The 26,559-nt window shown below is 43.6% G+C and overlaps 1 protein-coding gene across 1 annotated transcript; it reads right to left on the bottom strand.

The window, feature by feature from the left end:
• Positions 1–846: 846 nt before the first annotated feature.
• On the bottom strand, positions 847–25,125 carry LOC131293114 (uncharacterized). The gene is made up of 7 exons (XM_058321193.1): positions 25,056–25,125; positions 7,915–8,123; positions 6,739–6,874; positions 6,430–6,563; positions 5,168–5,290; positions 4,051–4,279; positions 847–1,124 (listed from the first exon to the last, which is right to left on the bottom strand). Exons 1-7 carry the CDS (start codon positions 25,123–25,125, stop codon positions 847–849), a joined length of 1,179 nt encoding a protein of 392 aa, XP_058177176.1.
• Positions 25,126–26,559: the final 1,434 nt, after the last annotated feature.

Below are 26,559 nucleotides of genomic sequence, written 5' to 3'. Positions count from 1 at the left end.
TTCACATGTGAAAACATTTATTCACTCCGTATCACGCGGCGGGAGACTTGTGTGTTTGTGAGCGAAATAAAATAATAAACCAGTCCGGGGGAGAGCGAGTGTTATTATTTGTTCGGAACCACACAAAAAGGGTCATCACTCCCGGTGAAGTGCAATGTGTGTATGTGTTGGGGTTCTTTTTACATGATTTTCTTGTTTTCTCACCATGGGAAACTTGTCGCCATTTTCCTTTTCATTTTGTTTATTTGTTTGCCCGCTTCAGGGGCTTTTCCTCCCATCTGCAAATCCGAGAACCAATGTTTGTTTATTGCTATAAACTTAAGCTAGTCGTCCGAGAATTGGGGATTTTTTCCTTGCTAGTGCTAGTTTTCTTTCATTTCTTGATTTCAGTGTCTTCTTGGTGCTAGCTTCATGGCAATTTGGAGCAGAACATGCAACGAGCCATATTTACATCGCGTAAAAGACTTCACCTTCGTCTCCTCATGATCTCTCGTATATTTCTCTTCTTGTTGCTCTTTTCTGTGTTTCACTATGTTGATGGTTTCTTTCTCTCACACCGTTTAAAACGGGACCTTTCGGGTGGTTTACGATTTGGGCCAACGTTTTCAAACATTTTTCTCCCCCACTCCTTAACTTCACTCCACGGTCCATAAAGGACTCTTTGCTTCCGGGTTAGGTACCACTAGAACTGTTCGGATGGTAAAGAAATAAAAAAAAGCCCCAGACAACTAAAAACCCGGCACTTGAAAGCACTCACAACGCGCACCCCCGAAACCGGTTCGCTTCCATTGACTCCCTGGTTAGTTTAGACGACACTGGTTGACTGTTGACACACCGACACAGAATTCAGATGGCCAGGATGCTGCCTTCAACGCGCTCGTTCGCGCTGTCGCTTGACTGGAGAGAACCGCATGTTGAGGAAGCGACGACGACGGCCGGCGGCAAACCACGGCCATTGCCGTCCAGAACTCCTCCGGAAATGACGGCGAAGGCCAGTGTCGACAGGATCGAGAGCACTATTTGCATAACGACTGCTGCCGTCGCCGCCACCGCCGTGTGTCCACCGTCCGATTGAGAGATTATTCCCGCCCGAGCTGGACTCGATGCTGAAGATGACATGTCTCCTGGGTGGATACAAACGGGGTAAAGAGGGACAATAGAGGAGAGAATCGTTAGAACGGTCACATCGAAAGCAGAGAAGAAAGAAATGGAAAATGAATATCATCCGATCAGAGGAATGATTAATGAGTAAGTAGTTAAGCTAAGGGCAATGATATTCCGGCTAAATTCCCACATAAAAGAAACACTCGAATATAAAAATTTATCGCTCTCCTCTTGGACATACACAATGTCACTTTAACTTGTACTGATGACGATACTTTCAGTTGGTACATACAAATTAACCATTTTTCGTGTTTTTATATTTCTCTTTCAATTCATACATGGTTACATTTATTGCAACTTATTTAAGTAATCAATTTTCAACAGTGAAAGAATACTGTGCTATTTCTATTTAAGGATCGTTTTATCCGATTTTACGTCGGCATCGGGTTTTCATATCATTTTTCATAGAGCTTCAGCGTAAACCGTCTACCGATACGAAATGTTAGGAAACTGGACAACATGTTCACCAATTCGCCGTTTCATATTCATCGACATTATTGAAATGACGGTGGAATGAAATGGGAAAAGTGTGGACAAAAAAGTCAGCGCAAGCCAATATGAAAATCATTACGCCCAGTAGGTCAAACGTTTGCCGGAGCGGTTCGGTTTCATTTATGAAAATAAAAAATTATATACCCCGGCTAGTTTCCCGGGCCGAGCACACTTTTTTCCCCAATAGCCCAGAGCTCATTCCGGTAGTGAACGCGTGTGGTAATGTGAGTGTGTGCGTGAGAGCTTGCACTGTGAGCTGTTGACATGCCAACCTTTCATGTTCGGTCCATGAAAGGCTAACTTTTCCGGCAGAAACACGATGAATGACATGCGAACAGCGCCTTTGCGCACGGGAAGAGGAAAGACGCAACGCTCGGGTGAAAAGCTGAAAAAATCTGAAAAAACGCTAGAAAAACTGACCCTCCTCACGCCGCCTTTTAAAATGAATATGCAAATGAAGCCCTTGTCCAGTGCCACGGCTCGACATAGGCAGGCTGGTCAGCGTCTCGGCAACGTTTCCGCCTGATTTCATCGGCCAGCCGGGACCGGTTGGGAATAGGGGATGGAAAGTCCTGTGAAAAATAGGTTGAATGTATGCTGCATCCGTGCCGTACTTAGTACCAACCGGGGATGTTTTAAAACTGCCCCTACCGTGCACTATTGAACTAATGTTGGCAGCGTTTATGTTTCCTCGTATCACTCACTCAATGTTCATGTTCGCACCATCGAACGAACGAACCATCGAGCTTCGGGATGGGATGGGAGGGCACCATTACTCCAGATGGTGATGATATTATTGATCGATTTCCAGCTCTTTCTCCGTAGGTTGTTTACATGGTGATGCAATTAATAAGCGTTCACGGACGTACTTAACCGTGATTGGTTTGGTGCATGATACAGCATTGATCAATTGCAGCACGGGCACCTTTCAGATCAAATATTCGAAACGCAATGGAATAAGTAAAATGATCGAAAGTAAAAAACATATTTTCAATTTTCCACAACCCTCTCACACAAACAGGAAAATAACATTATTCCATTTTCAATTGAAATGTACTGCATTTAACAAACTTAACATTACACCATAACATTGTTTTAAAAACTAGTAAAGCTACTTATGCCAAGATTTGTAAATAGGTTAAGAGTATATTTTGGGTCATTATCAATCATCTCAAAGTTTTCTTTTCAATTTGAAAAACAATTTTAAACACTACTCTTTCACTATGGATGCAAAATTCTTCAAAGATGTTTAAAAAAATCTGGCAATAGAATCTGTTTTTCTAGGCTCAGCGGAATCGATGTTTTCAATGGTGGAGGTAAGCATAACAACTTTACTGCGTTTGTTTTCCCACGCTATCAAGAGTCGAAACCATATCGGGATGAAAAAATGTCACCTCAAATCCTTCCTGAACGGTTTGAATGTAAGCTTCGGCGAAAAGTGCAACGATATCGCATCGGCCATCGGAAATGCAGCAGCTGCAATCATCGCTCTCCTGCCGAGGCGCAACTTGGTATGCAAACTGGATCTCGACTGTTCCCGTTGCCAATAACCGGAAAAGAAACGAACGAAAAAACAAGAAACGTAGCTGGAACTTCCCCCGATAATCGTGTTCGATGATCTGTTGCCGGAAGAAAATTGCACCCGAGTTTAGGTCGTTCGGTCACGTAATAACATTTTCTTTTCGTCAACTCCCGCTTGCAAGCGACTTGCTCGGTTGGTCGTCGTTTTTCGAACCCTCGAAGCCACCATCGACCGACGGCCGTGATGCGAAAAAGGAGCGCGCGGCCAATACGAGAGCATCGTTGCCCTGTAATCGGAATGACGCTTTCGGAAGCGTAAGGAAGTTCGGTTCATTTTAGCTCCAGGATCTCGACCCAGTTGCGCTCATCTGCATGCGAGGCCCGTGATGAGTATGCCATTCTGCAGACTAATTGAATTTGGCCGCGTGCAGGGAACGTTAGAACGACGGCGAATCACAAGGGTGGGGGACCGGATGTACTGGGGAGTGGGGTTTTCCGTTACCAGTTTTTGGGTTACGGGCCAGGTTTTTGTTATTCGACATTACAATAACGTTTTAAAACCACCCGGAAAACGCACCCTAGCCTTAGTCAAGCACCATTTTGTGTCTGACTAACCGAACTTGTCCAATCAGGCAGCATTTTGCGCATGAGTGGACGCATTTTCCGAAAGAAAATTGTAGCCCGAATGATCTACGACCTACCTCTGGAATACTAAATTGTTTCCAGTTGGTGAATCTTTAAACATTAGAGCCCATTTTTAAGATATAATTAACTTAACTTAAAATCATCTGCCTTCTATGCTTAAATATTAAAATGTTTTTAATGGTTTACAAAAAGATCGATAACTTTACACCTGACACTTCCCATGCTTACCTTGTATGTGCGTCATGTAGGCGTCGCTGTTCTGATTGTCAAAGTCACTGCCGTCGTGGTGGTGGTAGGAGGACGAGGCCGACGATTGGTCGTAGATCGAGTGCACGTAGTTGACCGGATTCAGCCCAACCGGTGAGGCGGAGGCGGCCAGAAGTTTGGGTCGCTCGTCCTCAATCCACCGATCCACCCGCTGCTCGTACACGTCGTGAATCTTCGCCACGCAGCTGAACTGGAAAGGAAGAATAAAACAAAAATCAATGAGACTTTTTCCACCCCGGGTTGGTGGAGCCGACGATGGGAGAAGGAAGTTTGTCGTCGGTTGTAGTAGGCCACTAACGAACTGAGCTATGCTTTTGGGCTAATCAATGACACGCATCATCGATCCGGTGCAAATACGATTTTCTACGATTCCTGGGAAAAACGAATCCTCCGAAAGAGCTACTTTGATCAATCGACGTGCTGCAGCAGGCGAAGAGGAAGTTTTCCCTTCAAGCTTGTGGACCACATCGATTCCCTTATTTTTCCTCCGTGACTGGAAGTTAACGGAAAAGGAAACATCATTCCCGTTTTCTTCGCGACGACACGCGATAAATGCACGATAAATGTACCGTTTATGTGTCGCGTGCCGTCAGATGAAAGTGGCTGCTTGTTGAAGCGAGCGATTCTTTTAACTCTCAGATCAACGGGGTAACGAGGCGATGAGGGAGGAAAGAATGAAGAGACATCCCGCCGGAGAGATGAAAGTGAAAAATATCACAGCGGCTATTTCGAATCTGTCATATTTATTTATTTCTGGGAAGCAACGCTTTCTGTTCTTATTTTTCTGTTTGCTTTTCCGAACCGGACGGTAAAGTGGCGGAAAAATGACGATGTTGTTTGCCTCTGGGAGGAAAATGTACCGAAGAAACGGTTTTGTTTTTGTGTTGGAAAATGTATCCCCCACGCTGCCAGATCAAACGAACGAACCGATGGTGGATGTTTGTGCAAACGAACGGAACAACATTATGGAAGCAAATAATGCTCGCACCAACGGGCGTTAATTCTATTTACCCTTGTTTTGCTGTCGTTTCTTTAACAAAATCATGTTGCAAGAATTTAAGCTTTTCGATGTACTTACTTTGAGTTTGCTACGACCCAGAAAGTGGTGTGAAAGTGGGAAGGCCAACCCGAGCGTCGATGTGTCGAGGCTGCTCCGAACGTCCTTGTAGGGTGGATACTGCAGGATTTGTGAGCCATTGATCTGAAATTAGTGAAACGAAGTAAAGGAATTAAGGGTAAGAAATGGCCGCACATTCTAAATTTTTTCAATTCATTCTTCATTTACAATATTCACTCGGTTCATTATTCATCCGGCCGAAGATGCAACGCAGATTAAAATGCATCTTAAATTTCTCATCCATAAAACTTTCGATCACAAAATAAAGCGCTTTGTGAGTGAGTGATCCTCTGCAGACCAACCCAATCACCCACTCTAAAGCCCTTCCGTCCGTCCCATTGCGAGTGATAAATCTCTCCTCAGATTTCCCACAAACGGGCTATGGCTGGCCTTTTAGCAAAGGAAAATCCTCATCGTAACTAGCTCAAGTCTACTTAAAAGGAAGAGTACCTCCGGGACGGCGAGGGTTTGAAGGGAAGCGTATCGCATCCTTGCGGATACCGTTCAAGTGGACAGCTTTATCCAAGATCCCAACAACATACGCCCAAACGAAAGGCACTCAATCCGGTGCGGTGTAAACAAACCTCAACAAACTCGGACCACAGACTCACAGAGAGGAAATCGGAACTGGTGGTGTTTCTGTTTCTTCCCAGGGGAACCGAACTCGGATGTCACTCCGGCATTGCTCCGGGAGCCATAGAACAACATGTAGCAGGACTGACAAGTTTATGGTGTAAATAAAATACAAACTGAGCAACGGTAGCTTACGGGAGATTTGGATTCGTAATGCTGCCGGAATTACGAGTTACCATTACTGCTGAGGCGGGCTCAAACTCGCACGATGCTCAAAGAAAGCTAGGAAAAGCGTAGGGGCACTTCTTCCTCATCCCGAGAGTTTCCTGCTACCACCGGAAGGGCGGATGTTCCATCATTCCCAACAGCTCGCACCAGCCGAGAGCGATGACAGGGATTTGTCGAGCGGTGGAAGATTGATATTCCTCAGGATTAAAGTTTTAATTAAATACATAAAACGATTTCCCATGTTGATTGAATTTCTTGCCGCGAGGCGTATGTGTGCGTGTGTGAGCGTATTGCTCTGTACGGCAGTTAGTTTCAACGGTGCGTCTCAAATGTGGCCCCTCAAAGTTTATGGAAAATCCTTGCTATCATCTCACCGGAACCGATGTTCTGCCCACAATGTCTGTAGCGCTGGGAAAACCTACCTTTTTGTCATCCAGTAGCCAGGTGAGATTGGCAGCCGGCTTCGAGTTGTAGGACGTGCAGTTACCCTCCACCACATCACCTATCCGATAGAACTGCTTGATGCCCGTAATTAGCGGCTTGGTTACTGGCACGTCTGGAATCGTGGCGAGAAGGAAGAACAAGAACACAGGAAAAGTGGCGTCAAATATCCCGAACTTTATAAGTATGCAACTGTTTTCCCACGTCCCCGTGTGTCACGAGAAAGTTTTCCTCGCCAAAGTGTCTGACAAACGATCGGCCAAAATCAGGCCACACAATGCCGTACTTACCGACCACCTCCATCTCGCTGGAGACGATCATCGTGTCGAACGAAGGCAGGTCGGCTGAAACCTCGCAGCTGTACTTTCCGGTAGCTGACGACTCCAAGCCCATCAACGTCAAATGGCTGCCGTTCGATAGAGGTTGCTGCGAGAACGAATACATCAGGTGGAAAGAGGTTATGTTGTTCCAATTACTTACTCGCGCTTTTCTATGCATGCTTCATTAAGTTGCATTAATTAAATTGAAGATTGTTCATGGTTTAACTTTCAATCTGAATATTTTACATTATTTGTCAGTTAGGGACTATTATACTTTATATTCTACAAAAGAATATTATATTTACACAACTTCAGTTTCAGCTAAACCTTATTTTTCTATTAACTTCTTATTTTCTGCATTAATTAGATGTACTTCACTCTCGTGTGGTGTTTCCTTGAATATCTACTATATTACGATTCGTTGGATAATTGTATAATCCATCTCATATGCATTTTGCAATCGAATTACTCCCGGGAGGCACAATCAACAGTTTTTCGAACTTTTCTTACGCTAACAGTCGAATATTGCAAACGTATGGCCATCATTAGTGTGCAACAAAAAGATCATTGTTGAACCCTGCCTTCCTGAAAGTCCTAAATTTTGCCTTCAACTGCCACTAATTGAGGTTCACTTTACGTCACTGAAGCCGTGCACCGATTCAGCGCCATTAATCAGTGCTCATCTGGAACGATCTGGCACAAAGCGGCTCGCGGAAAACTCCCGCTGCCATCCCAAGAACAAAGAAATGATAATTATGATCCGAGCCGATCTGCAAAGTTACAAAATTGCGAACAGTTCTCCTCGTCGGAGCGGTCCTTTTAATTTTATTTTTGTTTTCCCTCTTCGACAGAAGTTTCCCGATTAGAGTCGCATCGCAACTCTCGCTCTGCGCCTGCATTTCCGGAAGCGGATTTCTACCGTGCAGCCATCAATCCTGGCATCACGATTGCCATACCGAGGCGCACCGTTACGATCCACCGGAGAACCATGTTGAAGGCGATGGAAAACCCCGATTGCTCGGCGGTCGGTTTCGGTTACGCTTTTCTGCTGACGTCGAGCAACTTCCGAAACGAACCTCTTGTGCCCTTTAGGAGGGCTTTTCTCGCCGGCAAAAGGTTGGATGAAACGGCGCTTCTCACGCTTACCTCCACCGCGAAGCCGGTCGCTACGAACGATTTGAGTGCGGGGATTTCCTTCGGCGTGTAGCGGTAAAACTCCCGCTTGCCCTTGTACCACTTGACCGAGTACAGCTCGTCGCCCTCCATGTCGTAATGGCAGATTAAATTTGCATTATCGCCCCGCTTGATGGCGACCGGAACACTGACGCGCACGTCCTTCAGCGTGATGACGAGATCTGTGAACGATGGAGAAAGAGAGGAGAGTTGTGAGCCAGCGAACATCGGATGTGAAGTTCCTGAAGAGAAGGTGGGTGTGCGGGGAGCGGCATGGATCATTGATATCTAACACCCACTATAACTCCAGCAGAACGTAGCCGCCATCGCTGATGGAGTCAATAATCGACCGGTAAAAGGAGTGGAAAAGTGGCGATAAAAATAGGACAACTTGAGTCGTTGGATGTACCGACGCAGCTTGGCAAAATGATCCAATAAAGGATAAATCATTCAAGCAAATCTAATCTGGTGTAGGTTTGACATATTTAAGCTTTAAAAGATGTGACGCAATCAAATAAATATTTTATTTAACACATTCAATAAGCATAAGTAACTTTTTAAAACTCCTTTGAAGAGATGAATAAACATTCAAACATGATTCATGTAATTCTGTTAACTAAAGATCAAGCGAAGAGAATGCCAAGTTCTTTTGAATGCCTTCAGATTTTCAATGCACAAACTTCACGAGCTGAAAATAATAATATTGAATGATGCCAGTAAAAACTTAATAAATAACAAAGTTCACAGGTATGATGTAGCTCACATATATGTGAATATACAACCGATCTTTCTGCAATCGATCTAAACAACCAAATCGAAGCTGGAGTAAAATTAAAACATTTTTGGCGCCAAGTCGACACGTAAACTCACCAACCGCTCGTTAGGCAAATCGGTTAAATTTGGGTTTTCCTTGTGTTTAAGTGAAAAAGGGAGAGTTCCTCCTAATCCAGTGTTTTAACTTTTTTCCTTCTAATTGTTGGTTGTCAAAATTTCACGTTCGTGTACCAAACTGTTTTCGTAAATTTAACACAAACGACTTTCGGCGTAAAGAAGTGACCAAGAGTGTGCAGCGAACAAGTAAACGCAGAGGATGGGGAAATGGAACCCTGTTTGTGGTGGTTCAAGTTTTTTCTTTACCATTTGAAGTGTAATTACATCGCTGGAAAGTAATTAAATTTTACTGTTACGCCCATTTCGATGGCGAATGTCTGTTTTTAATCGACTACTACAATCGGCTACTTGTTTGTAGCTGCCCCTGTTTGCAGTAAATGGGTGGTCTAAGTGTTGTTTTTTCGTACACCCTTTCAAGCACCAACGTTTACATCAGTTGCACACGAACACAACAATGGAGGAAGGTTTTAAAACCGCTACTAAAACGACCGAAGCAAAAAGAAACTCGATGCCATCAAAGAGAGTGAAGCTAAAGTGAGGATTTGTTGCAAACGCAAACCCCGGAAGGATAAACTACCGGAAAGGATAGTCTCACCCCGGTTCAAACCGTTCGACGCAGGGCTTTATTTGTTCCCATCCCACACTCGACTCGTCTCAACTCATAACCGTTTGTCGGAATCGAAATGTGCCCCGAAAGGGTTCGAAAAGGCAAAAGAAAAACGATGACGCCATCGACAGGGCAATAACATTGCCGTGTCAACTACGTCAACAGTAGGCAAGAACGGTGAAGTGGAATGGAAATATTCTTTCCCACCTCCTTTGGATGAAAGGAATGCTCTACGATAGAAAAATGGCGCCAATTAGGAAGAAAGCCCTCGGGAAGGGCTGGCAAATGGGGGTTGCGAAAATTGCGCTCACTTTCCACCAGCTGCGCCACGTGTTGCTTACGCGGGTACGGATTGAAGGGATCGCAGGAAGCAATGCCCTACCGGTACTCGATCCGTTCGAGCATAAATCCCGTGCAGCACATGACAATAATCGGTGCCATACCGTGTTGGAATGTGCCCTATGTCGACAGTGGGAAATGGAACGCTAACCCGGCAATCCGGCAATTGTTTGTCTCCGTGAGGGGAAAACACATTTCTTTTACGTGCACGGTCACGAAGTGTTTCGGCTTGGGGTCTTTTTTCCTCCATTTCCACGCCTGTTGTAGAGCCCTATCTAGCGGGTTTGATGTTGTTGTTTAAGCTTCTTCGTTGGACTAACTTCTGCAGCTGAATCATGGATTTTCAGGGGAGATTCGAGATGCTCTCGAGGAGGGAAGCCACAAGCCGAGCCGGCAGTGTCTTTCGCGAGGATAAAGTTTGGAGGCATAAGGCAAATTGATAAAATATGTGAACGACAGCGGTCATAAAACGGCTGTCTTTATGGAACCGAGACTTGCTTCCCTCCAAGCAGGGCTGGGAGTGGACAGTTTTTGGATCATTTCCCTCCCATTATTCCCTCCCCACAAGGGACAAACACACGGTTCGACTTAGCCGCCGTTGTTTTTCTTGCTTCATTATACGAAGGGAAAAGCATATTTGACATACACTGGCTCTTCTTTTCCTCTGTCTCTCTTTCTCCATTGCACCAGCCTATGGAAAACCTCCCGGGGGAAATTCGAGAAGCATGCCAAAACCGAAAACATTCCGAGGCCTCCATCGTGCGGCTTGTGGGGGAAAGGAAATCCGAGCACCGACACCGGTAAAGTGTTCTGCTAGATTTCACTTCAGCGGTTAGTAGCACTCACTTCTCCAACGGTGTTTTGCATTTTTTTTTCTATCTCATCGTTTCCCTCCTTGTTTTCTTTTTTTCGAAACACAAACTTTGGATCATTAACGGAGCATTATCCAAACCGCTTCGAACTATTTTGCCAACGCACGAAGGGAACGTTTGGGAACTTTTTTTTTTGTTTTCTTTCTCCGATTCTGAAAACATTTCCCCACTCTGATTTGAGGTTCTTTTTGTTCATGTTACTTTTTACTAAAAACACTTTCGAAAAAGGCTACCCAGGGAGGGCAAAGGTTTTTGGACGGGAAGGTGGGGAAAGTTAACACGGAATTGTGTCGTCGACTTGAGCCAACGCAAAACCGGGAATGGCAAGGCAGGATAAAACTGTGAACCTTAACTATGAGCTTAAAAAGCCATTATCCTTACGCTCCGTTAGAGAAGTTTCGGTGTACGAAGCAGAAGTGCTTGAGTTTTTTTTGTGCCATTCTTAGTAGCAAAAAATAGTCAAGTGTAAAAAGTTTGAGTCACATTCTGATTGTCTTCTTCAACTCCTTTGCCCTACAACTTTCTTAAGACAATTCATCCGGAGCCAACGAACGAGGAGCTGACTTTCGGCGAAGTTTATCATACTCCTTGTGCACGATTGCGCCGGCCGTAGACGAGCAGATTGAGATCGAGCTTCGTTAAATTAATGGATGAACTCAATATAAAATAGGTATCAGCTGCTAGCCCGGGGTGGGATTCTTCGTGTTTCTGCGCCTCCCTTCCGGTCCGCTTCCCGTCCCGCTGTTCCACTCGTCCGACATGCAAATCACCGAAATGAATCGTATCAACTCTTAAGCTGCTAACCCCCGTTGGCCTTCGAGCGGCCCGGAGATCCGTTTATCGCGATAATTTATGTGTTTTTCGTCAAGATTTATAGGCAGTTCGGAGTAATTTTCGGAGCAAGCCATCGGGAAAACTAGCCGGGGCGCACTAGCGCTGCCCGAACGGACGTACGAGAATCCCCGTTTCTGGATCATTTCCAAATGAAATGTACGACTTTGTCTTTTGTTTCTACGCGTAGCTAATGGAACGAAGCTTCTTAAATATTGTTACCGGCGATTTCTAGTAAGAGAATGAACGTTTGCTACTCGAGATAATTAGAATTAGTATTAGAAATTTCTTTTCTTAGCCATGACATGTGCTTGATGTTGCATATCTTGTAAGATTATTTGAAAGATAACGTTACAGAAATATTATCAACTTAAATTTTTGTAACAACACTCTTTGTAGATTTTGATAAAATCCCAACAACAAGATGATCATATTAAGATGATAAATCTTAGCTTTACAGTCTTGAAATTTTTATAGGATGGAAGAGCAAGATAAATTCAGTTGTAAATGTTATAAATAAAATAGTACTAAAGTATAAGATCGAAACACAAGTTTATTAAAAGAAATTACTTTAAGCTTTATCCGGAATTTAGCCTTTTCTAAAGAAATAAGTCAACTTTCATTGTTTATTGGCTAATCCAAAAAGAAACACAAATTTGCCCTACAGGAAAAAGGGTCAGCAAAATAGGATATTTATTGCCCCAAAACTTTTCCTTACCTTGAACGACGCAAGCACATACAAATTCACTGGTTTTCGTTCCAAACGGATCTTACCTTCCCCCTTCCATTTCCTATCTATCTCCAGTGTTCTTCTCACCCCGGCACAATATGACAGATTATTGTTTTTATCCTCATATTCTCGCCGAAATCTCGAAGGACTCAACAGGACGCATATAAAACACAATCCTGCCCCCCCTCCTCCCCCTTCCCCCCTCATCTTTGCCGACGATTCTGCTCCACACACAACAACTACAAGCGCATGAAAATCCCTCGAAAAATATGACCCAAGACGCTATCGGGGTGGTGTGTAGTTCCCCGGCATCTAATCGCGCGTTTCGGTTTTCCATTCCGGTAAACTTTTGTGGTTTTCTTGCAACATACGGAGCGTGGTGCGATGAAGTTGCGTCCCCAACGGACGCAACGGAGCAGCCAATTGATTTACGATTGGGGTAAAAAATAAAAGCGAACAGTACCCCCATTTGTTTTATGTCCGACTTTGAGTTTCAGGGCGTATAGGGTCTTTTTATTTGTCTGCAATGTCCCCCTCCCTTTCACGGTTCGTTTTTGGACCAGGGTTCGTGTTTTTTATTGATAATCTTTTACCACTCGGCCAACGGCAAAACGGAAGCCAGCTCGATCATGAGTTGAATTCAATTTGTTATTTCGCTACGGTTACTGACAGGATATTAGCAGTCAATGTTGATAAATGGTTTTTAAGTTTATCGATTACCGGGCCATTTTGTTGTTTGTTGCAGCATGGAAAGCGCTCCGGAGCAGGCGAACGTTGAAAGAGGTAAACACAGGTTTTCTTCTCGAAGCACCAGAAAACTAAGCTCAGAGTATCGAGCATACCGAAGCATAAAATACCTTTTTCTAGCAGTAGATATCAATCATATTTCTGAGCGGTCATGTTCACGTGCGCTACCGCCCGGCCGGTACTTGGATGCAATAAACTACTCAACTGGCTTCGGGACTGGTTTCGGGCGGAAAGTCTCTACCTCCCGGGAATCGACCATACCGGAACAGGTACGAAAATGATGGCGACGACGCACCGACTGGAACATACTTGGGCATGGTGGAAGGGGACCGAGTAAGAGTTCCAAGCCGGAACCACATGAAAAGCTTATCCCCGACTTCACGCACGGACCTTCGGAAGCCACTGTCGATAAATTAGATTAATGCTCTGCTATGCTCCCTCCCCTTCCCCTCCCGGATGAAAAGTGCGGTCTCAAACGCTCCATAACTATGTTTGAGGTTTGCTGATTGAAAAATTCAAAGATCCTTTCACTTCCGTCCACTTTCCGTCCCGCACAGGGAAGCTGTGGGAAACTTCAAAGAATGTTTGAAAAACTCTCTTCTGTTGTAGCCAGTGGCGTTGCCTGTTCGGGAGCCGAGTCTAATGAACTTTTCTTAAACCTTGATCAGCAAGCAAGCAGCGGTGTATCCCGGAGGGCTAGTTGGAAAATGAGAAACTGTGGGCTTAAAATAATCGTTCTGATTTGATCACATTTTCCATCATCAAACATTGAGGGCTTGTTGGACAACCCTATCCTGAGGGTTCGGAAACGATCTAGTAGGGGGATAAACATAATCTTCTACTAAACGTTGCTTTTAATAATGTGGAGGTTATGTCTCTGTGTTTTAAAGAATCAAAAGAAACATACTTTTAAAGATCATAATTGATATTTTGTGCAATCCGAATCCGCACTACTAGCTTATTAACCAATTATACAGTCATGCTGAAAGCTAAATGTATCCAAAAAACACACATTTCATTATGCAATCTTCAGTATATAATTGAATAAACGAGAGTCCAACAGCTAAACCAAACGTTTAGCTTTACGTCTTTATTTTAAAAAAATACAGTGTTTTTCTCCCCACCTAAATCTTCTCCATCTCTCAAAATGGAAAACGACTTCAAGATTGTCTTCCCTTTTTAAGTCGTCTTTTAACTCTCCAACTACCAAAGCTAATAGGAAAGCAGCCAATACAATTACCGCCCTCACATGTGCACTTGCATGTGCATCCTACGCCCGACCTCAACTTTCACTTTCCATTTTCTCGCTCGGTCTGAACTGCAGTGTTTGAGTTGAAGTTTACTCGATGCTAACTTCATCAACAATCTGTTCTGATGAAAACGATACGATCCTCAGTGAGGTGAACTAGGTAAACTTTTGTGCTTTCTAAGAGAGGAGGCAAAGGATAAGAACATGATGTTTGACGAAAACTTTTACGTTGCGCATATTTTCATCAGACTTCATGTTCCCTTAGTTACACGATTTAAACATTTGTGTACTAGAATGCATTTACCTTTTTTAACTTTTCTAAAATACCTCAATGGAATGTATTGCAGAGTTTATTAAACTTTCTAGAGAAAAAAACTCAATTTTAAATCGTGTTAACCATACATCCAAGCCCGACACAAAACATTTAATCATGCATACTGACAAATTCATTCTAGCAGCGGAAAAAAAGCTAGTTCATGTTTCAGTGAGACACTCCATCATATGCTTTCGTCACGTTTAAAATTCAGCAAAACAAATTTTCCAATTGCAGTAACATTCGTCTCCCTTACAGGGGCACATGTTTTCGCAGTTTTTCCCCGCGCTGATCACCATCATGTGGATATTCATGGTAGTCAAGTAGAAAAAAAACCGTCCCACAAAATTGGACGATTCGATGATTACATTCCATCACTCCACGATCGAACGTTCCGACATGTTTTTTGCGGCTTTCAGATTCTGTTCTGGCAGTAAACCACCAGACAGGGCACTCACAAGGTGAAGCTCATTTCCCACGATGCCGATTTTTCTTACCGATGATAAATATTTGCCATCCGATCAGCGCGAACTACGGTGACGATGAATATGGTATGATGTTTGTTTGGCCTGCGCTTGATTATTTTTGTGTCACTATGGGAGAGATTTCGGGTTTGGAATGTTGGATTAATATGCAGTAAAAGTACTTGAGATTCTGTATGACTAGCATGTTTATTAAAGTTAGCTTCAACTCTTTTTACTCTGCCACACTATTTCACAGTCAATGGAAAAATCTTTCAGTGAACGATTATAAAAGAACATTTCTTTGCAGAAACGAAAAGCTTCACCGGAACGCCACAAAAGCCCGGCTGCAAATGGATCTACCATCAAAAAACGTTCCAATCAGAAAACTCCCCGAACCGCAAAGTAATAACAGTGCACATACGCACACACAAAGCAGGAAAAAAAAGAAACCCTTCAAAATGTCATATATTTGCAAGCTTCCGTACGGTTGTAAAATGCATCAATGAATCGTTCGAATCGTTTCCATTTCTCCTTCGGAAGCGGGGGGTGGAAAGCACTACTTCCCTCAACTACAGCTACACAAATTCTTCTGCAAATAAAACACAAAGTACAACCGAGCTGAACGAGAACAACAAAGTGATACAGTGCCGACATAAAACAACTTCCCTTCCCGATCCCGTCCTTCGAGCTCACAGAATTTGCCGTGCAGGGAAAAGGGAGCAAAGTCTGGTGAAATTTTTGCTGGCACAACACGACCGAAATTCAACAAAAAGAAACCGTCATACGTGCACCGAATACGTCGACAACACGCCAAACCGGATCAGAGCGGACCGGGACCCACTGGCGAATGGAAACCAATAAAGAAAACGGTTTTGGTTCAGCCCGACAGCGTACCGTTTAAGTTTATCGAAAGTGAATTTTGTGTTGCTGCTGCCGTGCACTGGTTTCCCCCACCGGCAGCTGCTTTCCACGGAAGTGATCGTTCTTTTAGCGGTTTACCTACGACGACGGATTTTCCGGGCAGACTTTACCGGCCCGATCCTGGGAGCGAGCCAGCAAGCAAGCGGGAAAGTCTATTAAGATGAGAAATTGATAAGCATACATCAGGGAAGGAAAGCTGAATCGAATCGTCATGCATTCCCTCGGTGTGCTTGCTCGTATATGTGTGTGTTTGTGTTTCGATATTAATGGTGTGCATGGTTGAAGGCATACGTACTGCCCGGGCTGGCGTGCAGTTTGCCGAAAAACGAGCCAACATCGACCGCAGCCGAAGTTTAATGAAGTTCAAAAGGGCCAACGAAATTGGTTCGTTTATGTGCGAATCGAAATCCAGCATCGCCAATCCGGCTCGACGACGACGACGACATGCTCCATCGAGCCTGGCATGGCCCCTGTTTTCTACCACCCATCGCCACCTCAAGGACCTTCTAGAACCAGCCCTCATTACCCTTGGCAAAGGTGAGCGAAACGCGTTCGAAAAAATACATAAATTGTTTCCATCTTCCACCTTTCCTTCTCCGAACTGAACATTAATCAGCGCACGAAAACGGTTTCGCCGTAACGTTTTTACAATTATGCTACGGTTTAACGCTTGGTAGCAGTTTGATTTTCTTTTTCCTTCTTAGAACCGTCGGGTTTTAGGCAGTATTGAATGCTGTTTCCGGGTGGGTCATACAGGGTTTTTCAGTTGATATCATAACAGTAGCAGTATTTATTCTAACTGCAGCACATGATATTCCAACAGTACCAGTTGATTTCATAACGCAATCATGTTTATTATAACTGTGTCAGTTGAAATTAGAATCGTAGCAGTTGATATTATAAAGTTGGTATGGCAGGTCGAGCGATTTACGTAACTAACAAGCATAAACGTATATCGCATGAACGAAACGCCAAAGGTAATTTACAAAGCTGGTGAATTCATCTCGCATGAATCGCTTTAATTTCATTAGAAAACGAAAAGAATTTTTAAACAAGCAGTGCTGATTAATTTTCTTGTGGACTGCATGTCATTTTTTGACTTATTTTTGTGAGCAGTTTCTTTCCAATGAAATCGAAGAGCTTCATTCGTTATGAACTCACCTGCTATGTAGATCAACCGTGGGCTGTCATTCGTGCGATATACGTTTACACTCACCAGTTGCGTACTTCGCTCAAGCTGCTGTACCAGGAGGATTATAATATCAACTGCTACGATTCTGATTTCAACTGACACAGTTATAATAAACATGATTGCGTTATAAATTCAACTGACACAGTTGGAATATCATGTGCTGCAGTTGGAATAAATGCTGCTACTGTTATGATATCATCTGAAAATCCCTGTATTAGAATACGAATTTAAACCAGAGGCGGAAAACTAGGAGCGATGAAATGGGTGGAAATAAATTGAAAGAAGAAAATTACACGGTGCTACGAAGGAAAAATGATACACCTTGATTGTACCTTTTCATTATGCCTGTTTCAAAATTTGGTCTGGACGAAAGAAAATTAATTTGAAATCATTTTCGTTGGCTTAACTCATCAACAATCTATACGAATATTTATGATTGGTTTTATTTTATTTCTCCCGTCATAAGACTACAGACATAATTTTTTCTTTTACCACCTAGCCTACATAACATAAGGCGAGAAACATCAATCTCCAAACGGTGAAATGACAGTAGTACTAACTTGACGCCGTTGTTTTATGATTCACTTTAACTCATCGATTTCCATAAGATGATGTGACCGACGGTCCGAACGACAGACTTAAACACCGTCGCGCCTTTCGGAAGGCAGTAAACTAGGCACGTCTTCGAAGACGCAGCAGTCCGACGGTCAAAAGAAGCAGGATTTGTCTAGTAGACGCTGGGCTGGGGAGAGAAATGGCCGCACCATCGCTTTGACTACCGAAAATCGAGCGTTTTATGGTCAAGAGATAAATTTTCCTCATCACTGCATTGCGCTTAAGCTACAGTTTGTGCTTTGTGCCGACGAAACGAATGTCCTGCGAGGAACCAAAAAGGAAACCCTTCATTGGGAATCGGCCCTCCTCGGTTCCACTCTCGTTCCTTTCCTCCCTTTCGACCGCTTCAAATGATTTTAAAGTGCAGTTACGATTGGGAAAGGGGAGTCCACCCGAGCGAGCAGCGTTCGCACGTTAATTTCTCCACTTTAGACTAACTGCTGCATGCAGCTGCATTCCGGTTGAGCTACTGGGCGGCTCGATAGCTGACCCGAAAGGTTCGGGAGCCACCGAGTGCCTGAAAGTCGCTACGACTCGGAACTGAAGCGAATTTAAATTAATTTAAATTAGATTTTTCTCCACACGACCCTCCCGACCGAAAGACAAAACCTCAAGCAGGTTTTCCCTCCCCTTGCAAGGCGCTGGATGAAATAAAGAAAATGTGAGCCAAAAGACTACATTCTCCAGCGTTTGGCCGGCGTACTCCCATCCCGCTGCCATCCTCATTTCCAAAGGCGGCTTGCGCAAACTGCATTCCGAAGATGCCCATTGTAAGGAATTCACCTCGATGCGCTCGCTGTCCGAGACGCCAGGCTGGGTTCGACTCGGAAGTACCACGGAACAAAAGTAACCAAACCGCCCGCCACTGCGCGCCGAGCCCTTGGGCCAGTTATTTATCGTCAGTTTTCTTTCCATTAGGAACAACCGTCTTTGGGGATGGGAATCTGTTTTGCAAACTGTGAACGGGTACTGCAATTCCTCTTGAAACGAGCTTCCCCGTCCACCATGGGCATGCTCGTGGCAAGGCTGCTTTGCCACGGTCGAATAGCTTTGGGATACAGGCAGGGGCTTGTAACATCTTTTTGGCTACCGAGAGAAAATTGCACGTGACCAATTCCCACTGCAAGTGGGAAAAACTTCAGACGTGTTGTCGGAAGAACATTTTAAAGTTTTAAATGGGTAACCTGTGCTTATTTACTATATTTTTGCTGTCAACCATGTTGTTCTTTTAATTCAGAACTGTTTTAAAACAGTAACAATTTTTCTTCTAAATATTTTTACAGTATGTTTGTTTCGATTTTCCATTTTATCAATTTTTCCTTCTCGGGTTTAGTGTTTATTCTTTTCATTATATCTAAAGTTCACTATATCAAAATAATTATACTTGTTTAGAAAATGCTCATTACAAACCCGACCCCCTTCATGCATCAAATGCATTACCACAATCGCTAGCTGTAGATCCGGTGCATCTGCTGTTTGCGAGAAGCTTGCACAACCATTAAGCGAAAGCCTTCGGGCGCAAGAGGTTTTAACTGGGATGTAATTGAATTTAAACACAAATCGAAGCACCATGAAAAAGTGCACCAGCTAAGTGAAAAACGAGTCAAGCCAAAACGGCTGCTACAGCATCCACTTCACGTACCCGAACGGTTTGCAACTTTCTTCTACTCATGCACCGTTGGCCGCTTTCGAACGGTTTTTGTTGGAAATTCGTTCCGCCCTGTGCTGCTGGAAAGGGAATACCAACGCTGTCTCACGCTATCTTTTGCATCCACCACCAGAAATGGGGCCACTTCCGGAGCAAGTGCATCCAGCCCAATTGTTGCCCCAGATAGCAGATGCTAGAGGAGGAGATGAAAAATGTTTGCTGCAAGGAAATCGCGCCAGTTCGTTGCGCGCGGAATGCATCAAAAAACAATGGTGGAAAGGAAATTTTCAAAATTGAAATATAAACACTTTGCAATATGGTTTTGCCCGTGCCATGGTTTGTTACTCTTTTTTTCCTCATTTCGGTCCATCAAAACGAGAAAGTTATTGCACAACGAGCCAAACTTGATGCCAACTGGAATTATCTTGAGCAACAATAAGAAAATCGCAACGCAGCATGAACGCGAGAACAGCACTTGATTAAAAATGTTTTTGTTCATAATTAATCATTTCTTTTTTCACTACAACTCTTTCTTTTAGTAACACTTTTCGTCTTTTATTAACTCATATCGATCCTGCAAAATTATATGATTAGATTAAGCATCAATGCTCAACTAATTCCGATTGGCTACGGTCTCAGCACAAAAGAAAAGAAGAGGCATTAATTCTCCCTCGCAATAGACCCTTCGAATGCTCACTAAATAAAATGAAAGGAACGAATAACTCCACCAACGACAAAAAAACGAACAAGCCAGAAGCACATTCTCACCCTCGGAAAATCCCTCGTAAACACTTCAATAAACATAAATTGAGTTACTATTTCTTTCACACCGCAATCACACACACAAAGCATCTGTACGTTTGCTTTCCTTGCACGATTTCAGTTAACATCTTCACTTCGCAATCGAAAGCATAGGTTTGCTTTTCTTTCGACCACTTTTTCTGCAGTTGTGCTTAGCGTACGGCACATTCCCACATCGCTTTTCCGTTTGCGAACCTGATGGGTGCTGCGCATCGGTCGGTAAGGAACGCTGCCGGAAAGGAACATTGTCGAAGTGGAAGCGGAAATAGAAATAGGAAACCGCGACGGAAACAGTGGCGCCTTCGTGCCTTGAGCGGGAGTCGGTAGGTAAATACAAATTTATTTGAATGCTCCTTCTGCGGGGAAGTTTGGGGGGGGGGGGGGGGGGGGATGTAGAATTGTGGCCAGATTGATAAGAATCAGTGTCTGGTAGTTATCTCCGACTAACTCACTTTCGGTGGTCAGATTTCCATCCCCACTAAGGCAGGGTGTTTGTTTTCGCCTGCGCCTTAGCGACGCCCGCAAGGTACAACACGCCCATACACATTCACACAAAAGCGACCTGTGACCTATTGATCAGGAATGTCTACGTTTTTTCCACGCTCGATTGACTTCGTGGGTTCATGCCAAAGCCGGAATAGCCATAACCTTTCATCTTGTTTATCTCACGCGCCAACCACCTTGATTTCATCGATATAAATAAAGCGGGACGAGGAGTAGTGGGTTGTGGTCGAGGAAACCCAAGGGCCCTGCGGTCAACGATTTATGTTTACAGAGTGATAATTTGCACAGCGCAAATAATTCAAACCTCCTGATGAAATCAATCTTGATGTGGGAAAAGTAATTAGTGTCGAACCAACCACAAGAGCTCTTGCGGTGAGCAGCGCATTTGAATGCTTTGTAGTCAAGTTTGCATTTAACTTTGCAAGCCTTTGGCAACTGCTAAAGAGTAAATCAAAAATCTACAAAAAAAAAGGTTGTTTTTACATTATAAACACATAAGTTTCGCCATTGTCAATTATTATACTTAATCAAATAAAAAAAACTTCCGTCGAATTTAATTACAAAACATCTCATGCAACATGATTTAAATGGCACGGAATCTCTCTTGCAAATCACTTCTTTCATTACCGATGGTGGAAATGATCAATGGCACTCCATCAATCATGGCGCAAAAGAATAGAAAAACGCTGGAGCGGCCTATTCCGTTTGCAAACATTCGCATCAACATCTAATGACTTTGAACATTCCAAGCAAGCAGTCAAATAGAATAAAAAGTGGAAGAAAATATCCTACCCGTACCCTCGTCAATTTCGATCATCATAAACATACTCAATCATTTAATTATGCAAAATATCTTCCCTCACCTTGTCTCGCATTGAATCTTCCGGTTCCGTAAACCCATCGGCATTCCTCTGATCCATCGCTTCGAAGTGGAAAGCTTGTCGAAGTCTGATATTCTTTTTCCTCCCCCCCGACTCGCTCTGCTTCGGACTGCCGTTCAACAAACCAAGTAGTATTACCCGAGAAAGTTTTCCGGTTCGTACGGATTTTCCGCGAATCGGTTGTTCATCTTCTCCGATTCCATTTTCCCAATAGCGTGTTTTGGTGAGTCCTTAGAACCGGCCGCTGTCTGTTTTCGGCAGGGCTTCGGAATGATCTATGGATGCCGTCAGGATGGCTTAAGTTTTCAACGCCTCTCCCTATCCACCCGTCCACTCAGTTACGCTCTCCGTCCGATGGGTTCACAATTTATTATTTTATTTTTCAATTTCAGCACCTCCACTGGCCATCCTCATCTGTCGATGAATTCCTTTCCTTTGGAAGCATTCCTAATGCAAAAGAAATCGAAAATCCGATACCGACGGTACCATCCGGGAACTCGAGGACCCGAGCGAAAGTGGTATTAGAATTAGACGATGTTAAAAGAAGCATAGAAAAGGACACATCGAACCATTAAATTTTGATTGCAAGGCAACTGCTTCGAAACTTCCCTTTCGAGGGCCAATCAGAACCGGTACCAATTATTGGGCCTATTCAAACGCCGAAGCATTGCTTTCCGAGCGTATCGTGAGCGAGGCTGGCACGATGGCATAAGAAATGGATGGTTGATGAATTTTCAATATCAAGAAATCATTATTTATAGCACCATGTATGATTGCAGATGTCAACGGCAATGTTAGCTGTTGATTATGTCTCTCGTTTCACTTCGTATTCGAGTACTTGGAAGGTGTCATGATTGGAAAACATTTCATTGTCAACCTTTTTTGAACGAATTACTAATTCGATGGAATGTTTCGTGATTCTCAAAGAATCGAAGTTATGACATATTTTAGATTTAAAACGTTTAGCTTGATAATTAAAATTTACAGTGAGCATAAATACCTGTATAACTAACTGTTTTGCAATCGTAAAATAAAAAAACGTGATCAGCTATTGCCATTAAAATTAATACGTCAGCACTCACGAGTATACCACACATTGGCACAAGAAAGTAAGAGACACAAGAAAGTAAGTCGATGAACCAATAAAAACCTGTCAATGTTATCAAACTATTTTCCATCCACATGTTACAAGGTTAAACTCCCTCTCGCTGTCTGGCAGACACATTATCCGCACAACTTACCGATGGAAGTTACACAAAACTAAAGAAGTTTGGTTAAACTTTTCTTCCGAACCGCCATCTGCAATATGTCGCGAAACAATCTGTGTACGTTCCCGTGAATCTCCGTTCGTTATCGCGTAAACAGATTGAGCGTAACTGACTACAGCTTCGCATAATCGATAGCGTTCGCAGAGGGTGAAAATGCCAGATAATGTAAGGGAAAAGAAAGTGGGACTTCATCCGTCATCGGTTTGGATTTGTCAAGAAGAATTCACTTAAATGTGAAGAAACAGGAACAAGGAATAAAGCAGTAGTAGAGTGACTACTGGAATGGGCACCGAGGAAGTTACACAAGATGACATCACGATTTGTCTCGAGAATCGCCGTCTCGAAAGAAACTGTAAAAATTACCAGTCTCTCGAGTTTGTGCGCCTCCTACAGTTTCCCACGGTTCCTTGGCGTCTCTGCGTCAAGCGAAACAGTATGCACGTGTGTCTACGAGCGCAAGGAATTGCATCAACATCGACGTCCAGACAAGTCAACCACCACCATCGTCGTGGACAAAAAAAAGAGATAAGAAAAAAGCAAAAGCCATGCCTTTTTTCTTCACTCCACTCGCCTTTCTTTCTGCTGACTTTTATTTTACCATCACTTCTTGGTTCGCTGTCGTTTGTAATAAGCCAACCGGAGTCTCGACGAGTGCTACTCGGTGCCGCACGCCGCGGCCACTGACAAATTCCGCGCCACAAGTCTCCCAAGAGCGTAATGGCATGCCTCAATCCGGAAGCCCCTGGAAGCGAAACAGGTCCTGGTGCGTCTCCACCGAACGATAAACGCTCGTGAAGTGACTCGGCTTTTAGTGGCCGCCCGAGAGTGGAATTTGCGAAAGTGGCCCAGCATGTTCGGCTGGGAATTTCCCTTCGCAGGCCAGACGTGGAAAAATGTGAGCACCGCGGACAACAGACGGGTCGGTGGCATAGGGTATGGTATGGGATTATGCTCCGGCTCCTCTCGAGGCCGGATGAGTAAGCGAATCTGCCGGAATACACTCGGTTTGGGAACCCGCACCGTCATGACGTAGGGTAAAAGAATGATGCACCTTACGTAAACCTTTCTCCCATGTAATTGCTCCGGCGTCAGGGAAGGTGAGGCGTGTTTGGGGAGATGGGCGATAGGGTGAGTGGAGAGAAAACGACGGATAGATCCTTAGATTATGATAAAGAGGGTACGGCGAATGAAATAACATTCTCATGCCTCACGCCACTCGAGCGCACTAGCCGTGCGCCGTCGGAAGGAACTGTCCAGGCAAAACCCGGATGTCGACTAAGCTGAACGAAGGATAGCTGGTATAACATTGTTGTTCGGGGAAGTCGGTGCCGGATTATCCACAGCGCTCTGGTGGAACGTCCAACGATGCGAGTGAAATATGGCGGAGGTGCGAGGAGGGCTTAGTGGCTTGCGAACGAGTTCATCAAGATTATTTCGTTTTGTCGTTATTATTACTTCCACCACATCGTCCCGTGTTTACCCACCCTCTCTTGCTGAGAAAACGATTTGCACGGATCATCATTGTTCGACCACAAGTCGACCGTATCTCACTTACTGAAACATGCTTCAACGATCCACCAGCGGTCCGGATGGGTCGGTCCGACGGACGGCAGCATCACGCCAACGTTGGTTGAGGAAAGTTATGATATCCGTCTCCGTATCCCTCCCCCCTGCCGGTGGGAAAACAGAGTGAACTGAAGCACCCTTTACCGGGGTGCGATAGTTGTATCGTGGGCGAGAGACATCTTGCCACTAAGTAATTGGGAATATATAGCGGCAATCGGTTCGGTATTTGGTGATTTCTCACGTTTGTCGCTAGCGTCAGCGGAGGAAAGTAATGTTTGAGCCTTGGAAGGGAGAAATATTTCTGCTTGACAACTATCGACGGAAACATCGTCCATTATGCGCGATCAATTTTGGATCGGAAGCAATTGTTGTAATGAAATTAGTGAGCAAATATTAAATGAAAAGGGCTTAGTTTCAAACCATCATATTTCAAATTCAAAACTGTAAGATTAAGTTATTGATTCGTTTCATTTTCTCAATATAACAAAATGGGATTTGGGAGACTCACTCCGCGGAAAAGCTCTGTGGCCAGTATTGTCATAAACAATCTTGAACGTGAAATAATACAGGTTAAAAAAACAAAATAAATAGGATCAAATAGAGTGGTTCAAATAGAGATATTCTATCAACGTCGATCGCTTATCCATAATTTCTGCCAGTCTCGATTAAACTTACCGATCATAACGATCACTGTCAGTAGTAATGAAATTCGTACATCCATGATCCATCCGAAGCAAAACTGCATCTCTGATGATTAAAAACTAGTTCCACGCGTGTCAAAAAAACTTCACTATACAGTAACTTCGAATTAAATACGGTATACACGAGGTCTACAATATTCTGTAACATTCACCAATCTAATCTCTTTTTCACTCTAACACTTTTGTCACACAAGTGGAACAAAATGGGATACACTTACCGCCTTGGGCAGTTAATGATATAGGTATCGTATTAAATACGATTATTTGTGGTTGATAAAGAGACAATTTATATTTACTATTATCATTTCAGTGTTGAAGTCACTACATTGCACAATTAATGTATGCGATAATTAAACACACTTAGTGGTTGGTACACATGATTTACACTGTGGTTTAATTAACTGCCCAAAAACTATTTATCCTCACATGTTTGCCAACACTATTTTTAATTGTAAAAGATAACACTCCACGATTGTTATAGGGTTACAAACAACTTTTTTAGAAATGTAAGCTATTACGATTAATAGGTCTATTTAATGGTCACGTGTGTTTTTAGACCCCTTATAGCAACTATCCAGCTAAGCTATTAATTCTTCTTCACTCAAAGCCTCCGTTGCGAGGCGACCCTCATCAACCGGCCATTAACAGTCAACTGATGGAGGCGCCTCGTCGTGCAGCGAAAACAAGCCGTTAGCCACAGTGTGTGGCCAACAGCGACACCGGAAAACTCGTCTTTGTTCAGCTGGAAACGCTTCGGAAACCGAACGGTCGACAGGCTACGCGAGTGGCTGCCGAAAGAGTGACACGAAGTTCTACGACCCGAAGAAGCACGTGGCACGAACATATTTGCGATGAAGTAAACAAACACTGAGCGTCCGCTTTCCACGTGGTCGGAAAGGTGCTCAGCGGCGGAAAATCTCATTCTAACAGAAAGATTATGAAATTTTCAAGGGCAAGGTTTATTGGGAAATCCTTGTTTGAAAAATACAAAGTCTTACAAACCAGTTTATCGACAGGTTAATCAAGTTTTTGAATACTTTTTATCCGATTTTGAGTTTAAGTGTTTTGTTGATTTAGTGTTTATTTACCTATATTATACCCTGTTTGTAAATATAGAACTTATTTTACTTTTCCGCTATATAAAACCACTGGCTGAATAAACGGAACAAACAAAACTTCCGAAAGCTCATTTCACCCCGGCACAAACAGTTATTCACTGTGGAAACTTTTTCCCGAAACGTCCCGTCTACTTCCGGCAGTATATATGTGTGTATGTGCGATGTTGTGTACACATCCGTTAGACTTCTTTCGTTTTCCCTCCCAACCCCCCATGGATAGTCAGAATCCCAACCTTGGGGATTTATTCGATTGCTGTTTCAGCGCTGTGAAAAGTGCATTTACAACTGTGTGTGGAGAAGCGTCACAGTAATAAATTACTCTATCGTCAAACTTAAAAAAAAACATACACGAAAAGGAAC

Source organism: Anopheles ziemanni, chromosome 2, assembly GCF_943734765.1.
Source record: "Anopheles ziemanni chromosome 2, idAnoZiCoDA_A2_x.2, whole genome shotgun sequence".
Taxonomy (NCBI): Eukaryota; Metazoa; Arthropoda; class Insecta; order Diptera; family Culicidae; genus Anopheles; species Anopheles ziemanni.
This window is presented reverse-complemented; position numbering and strand designations above follow the sequence as displayed.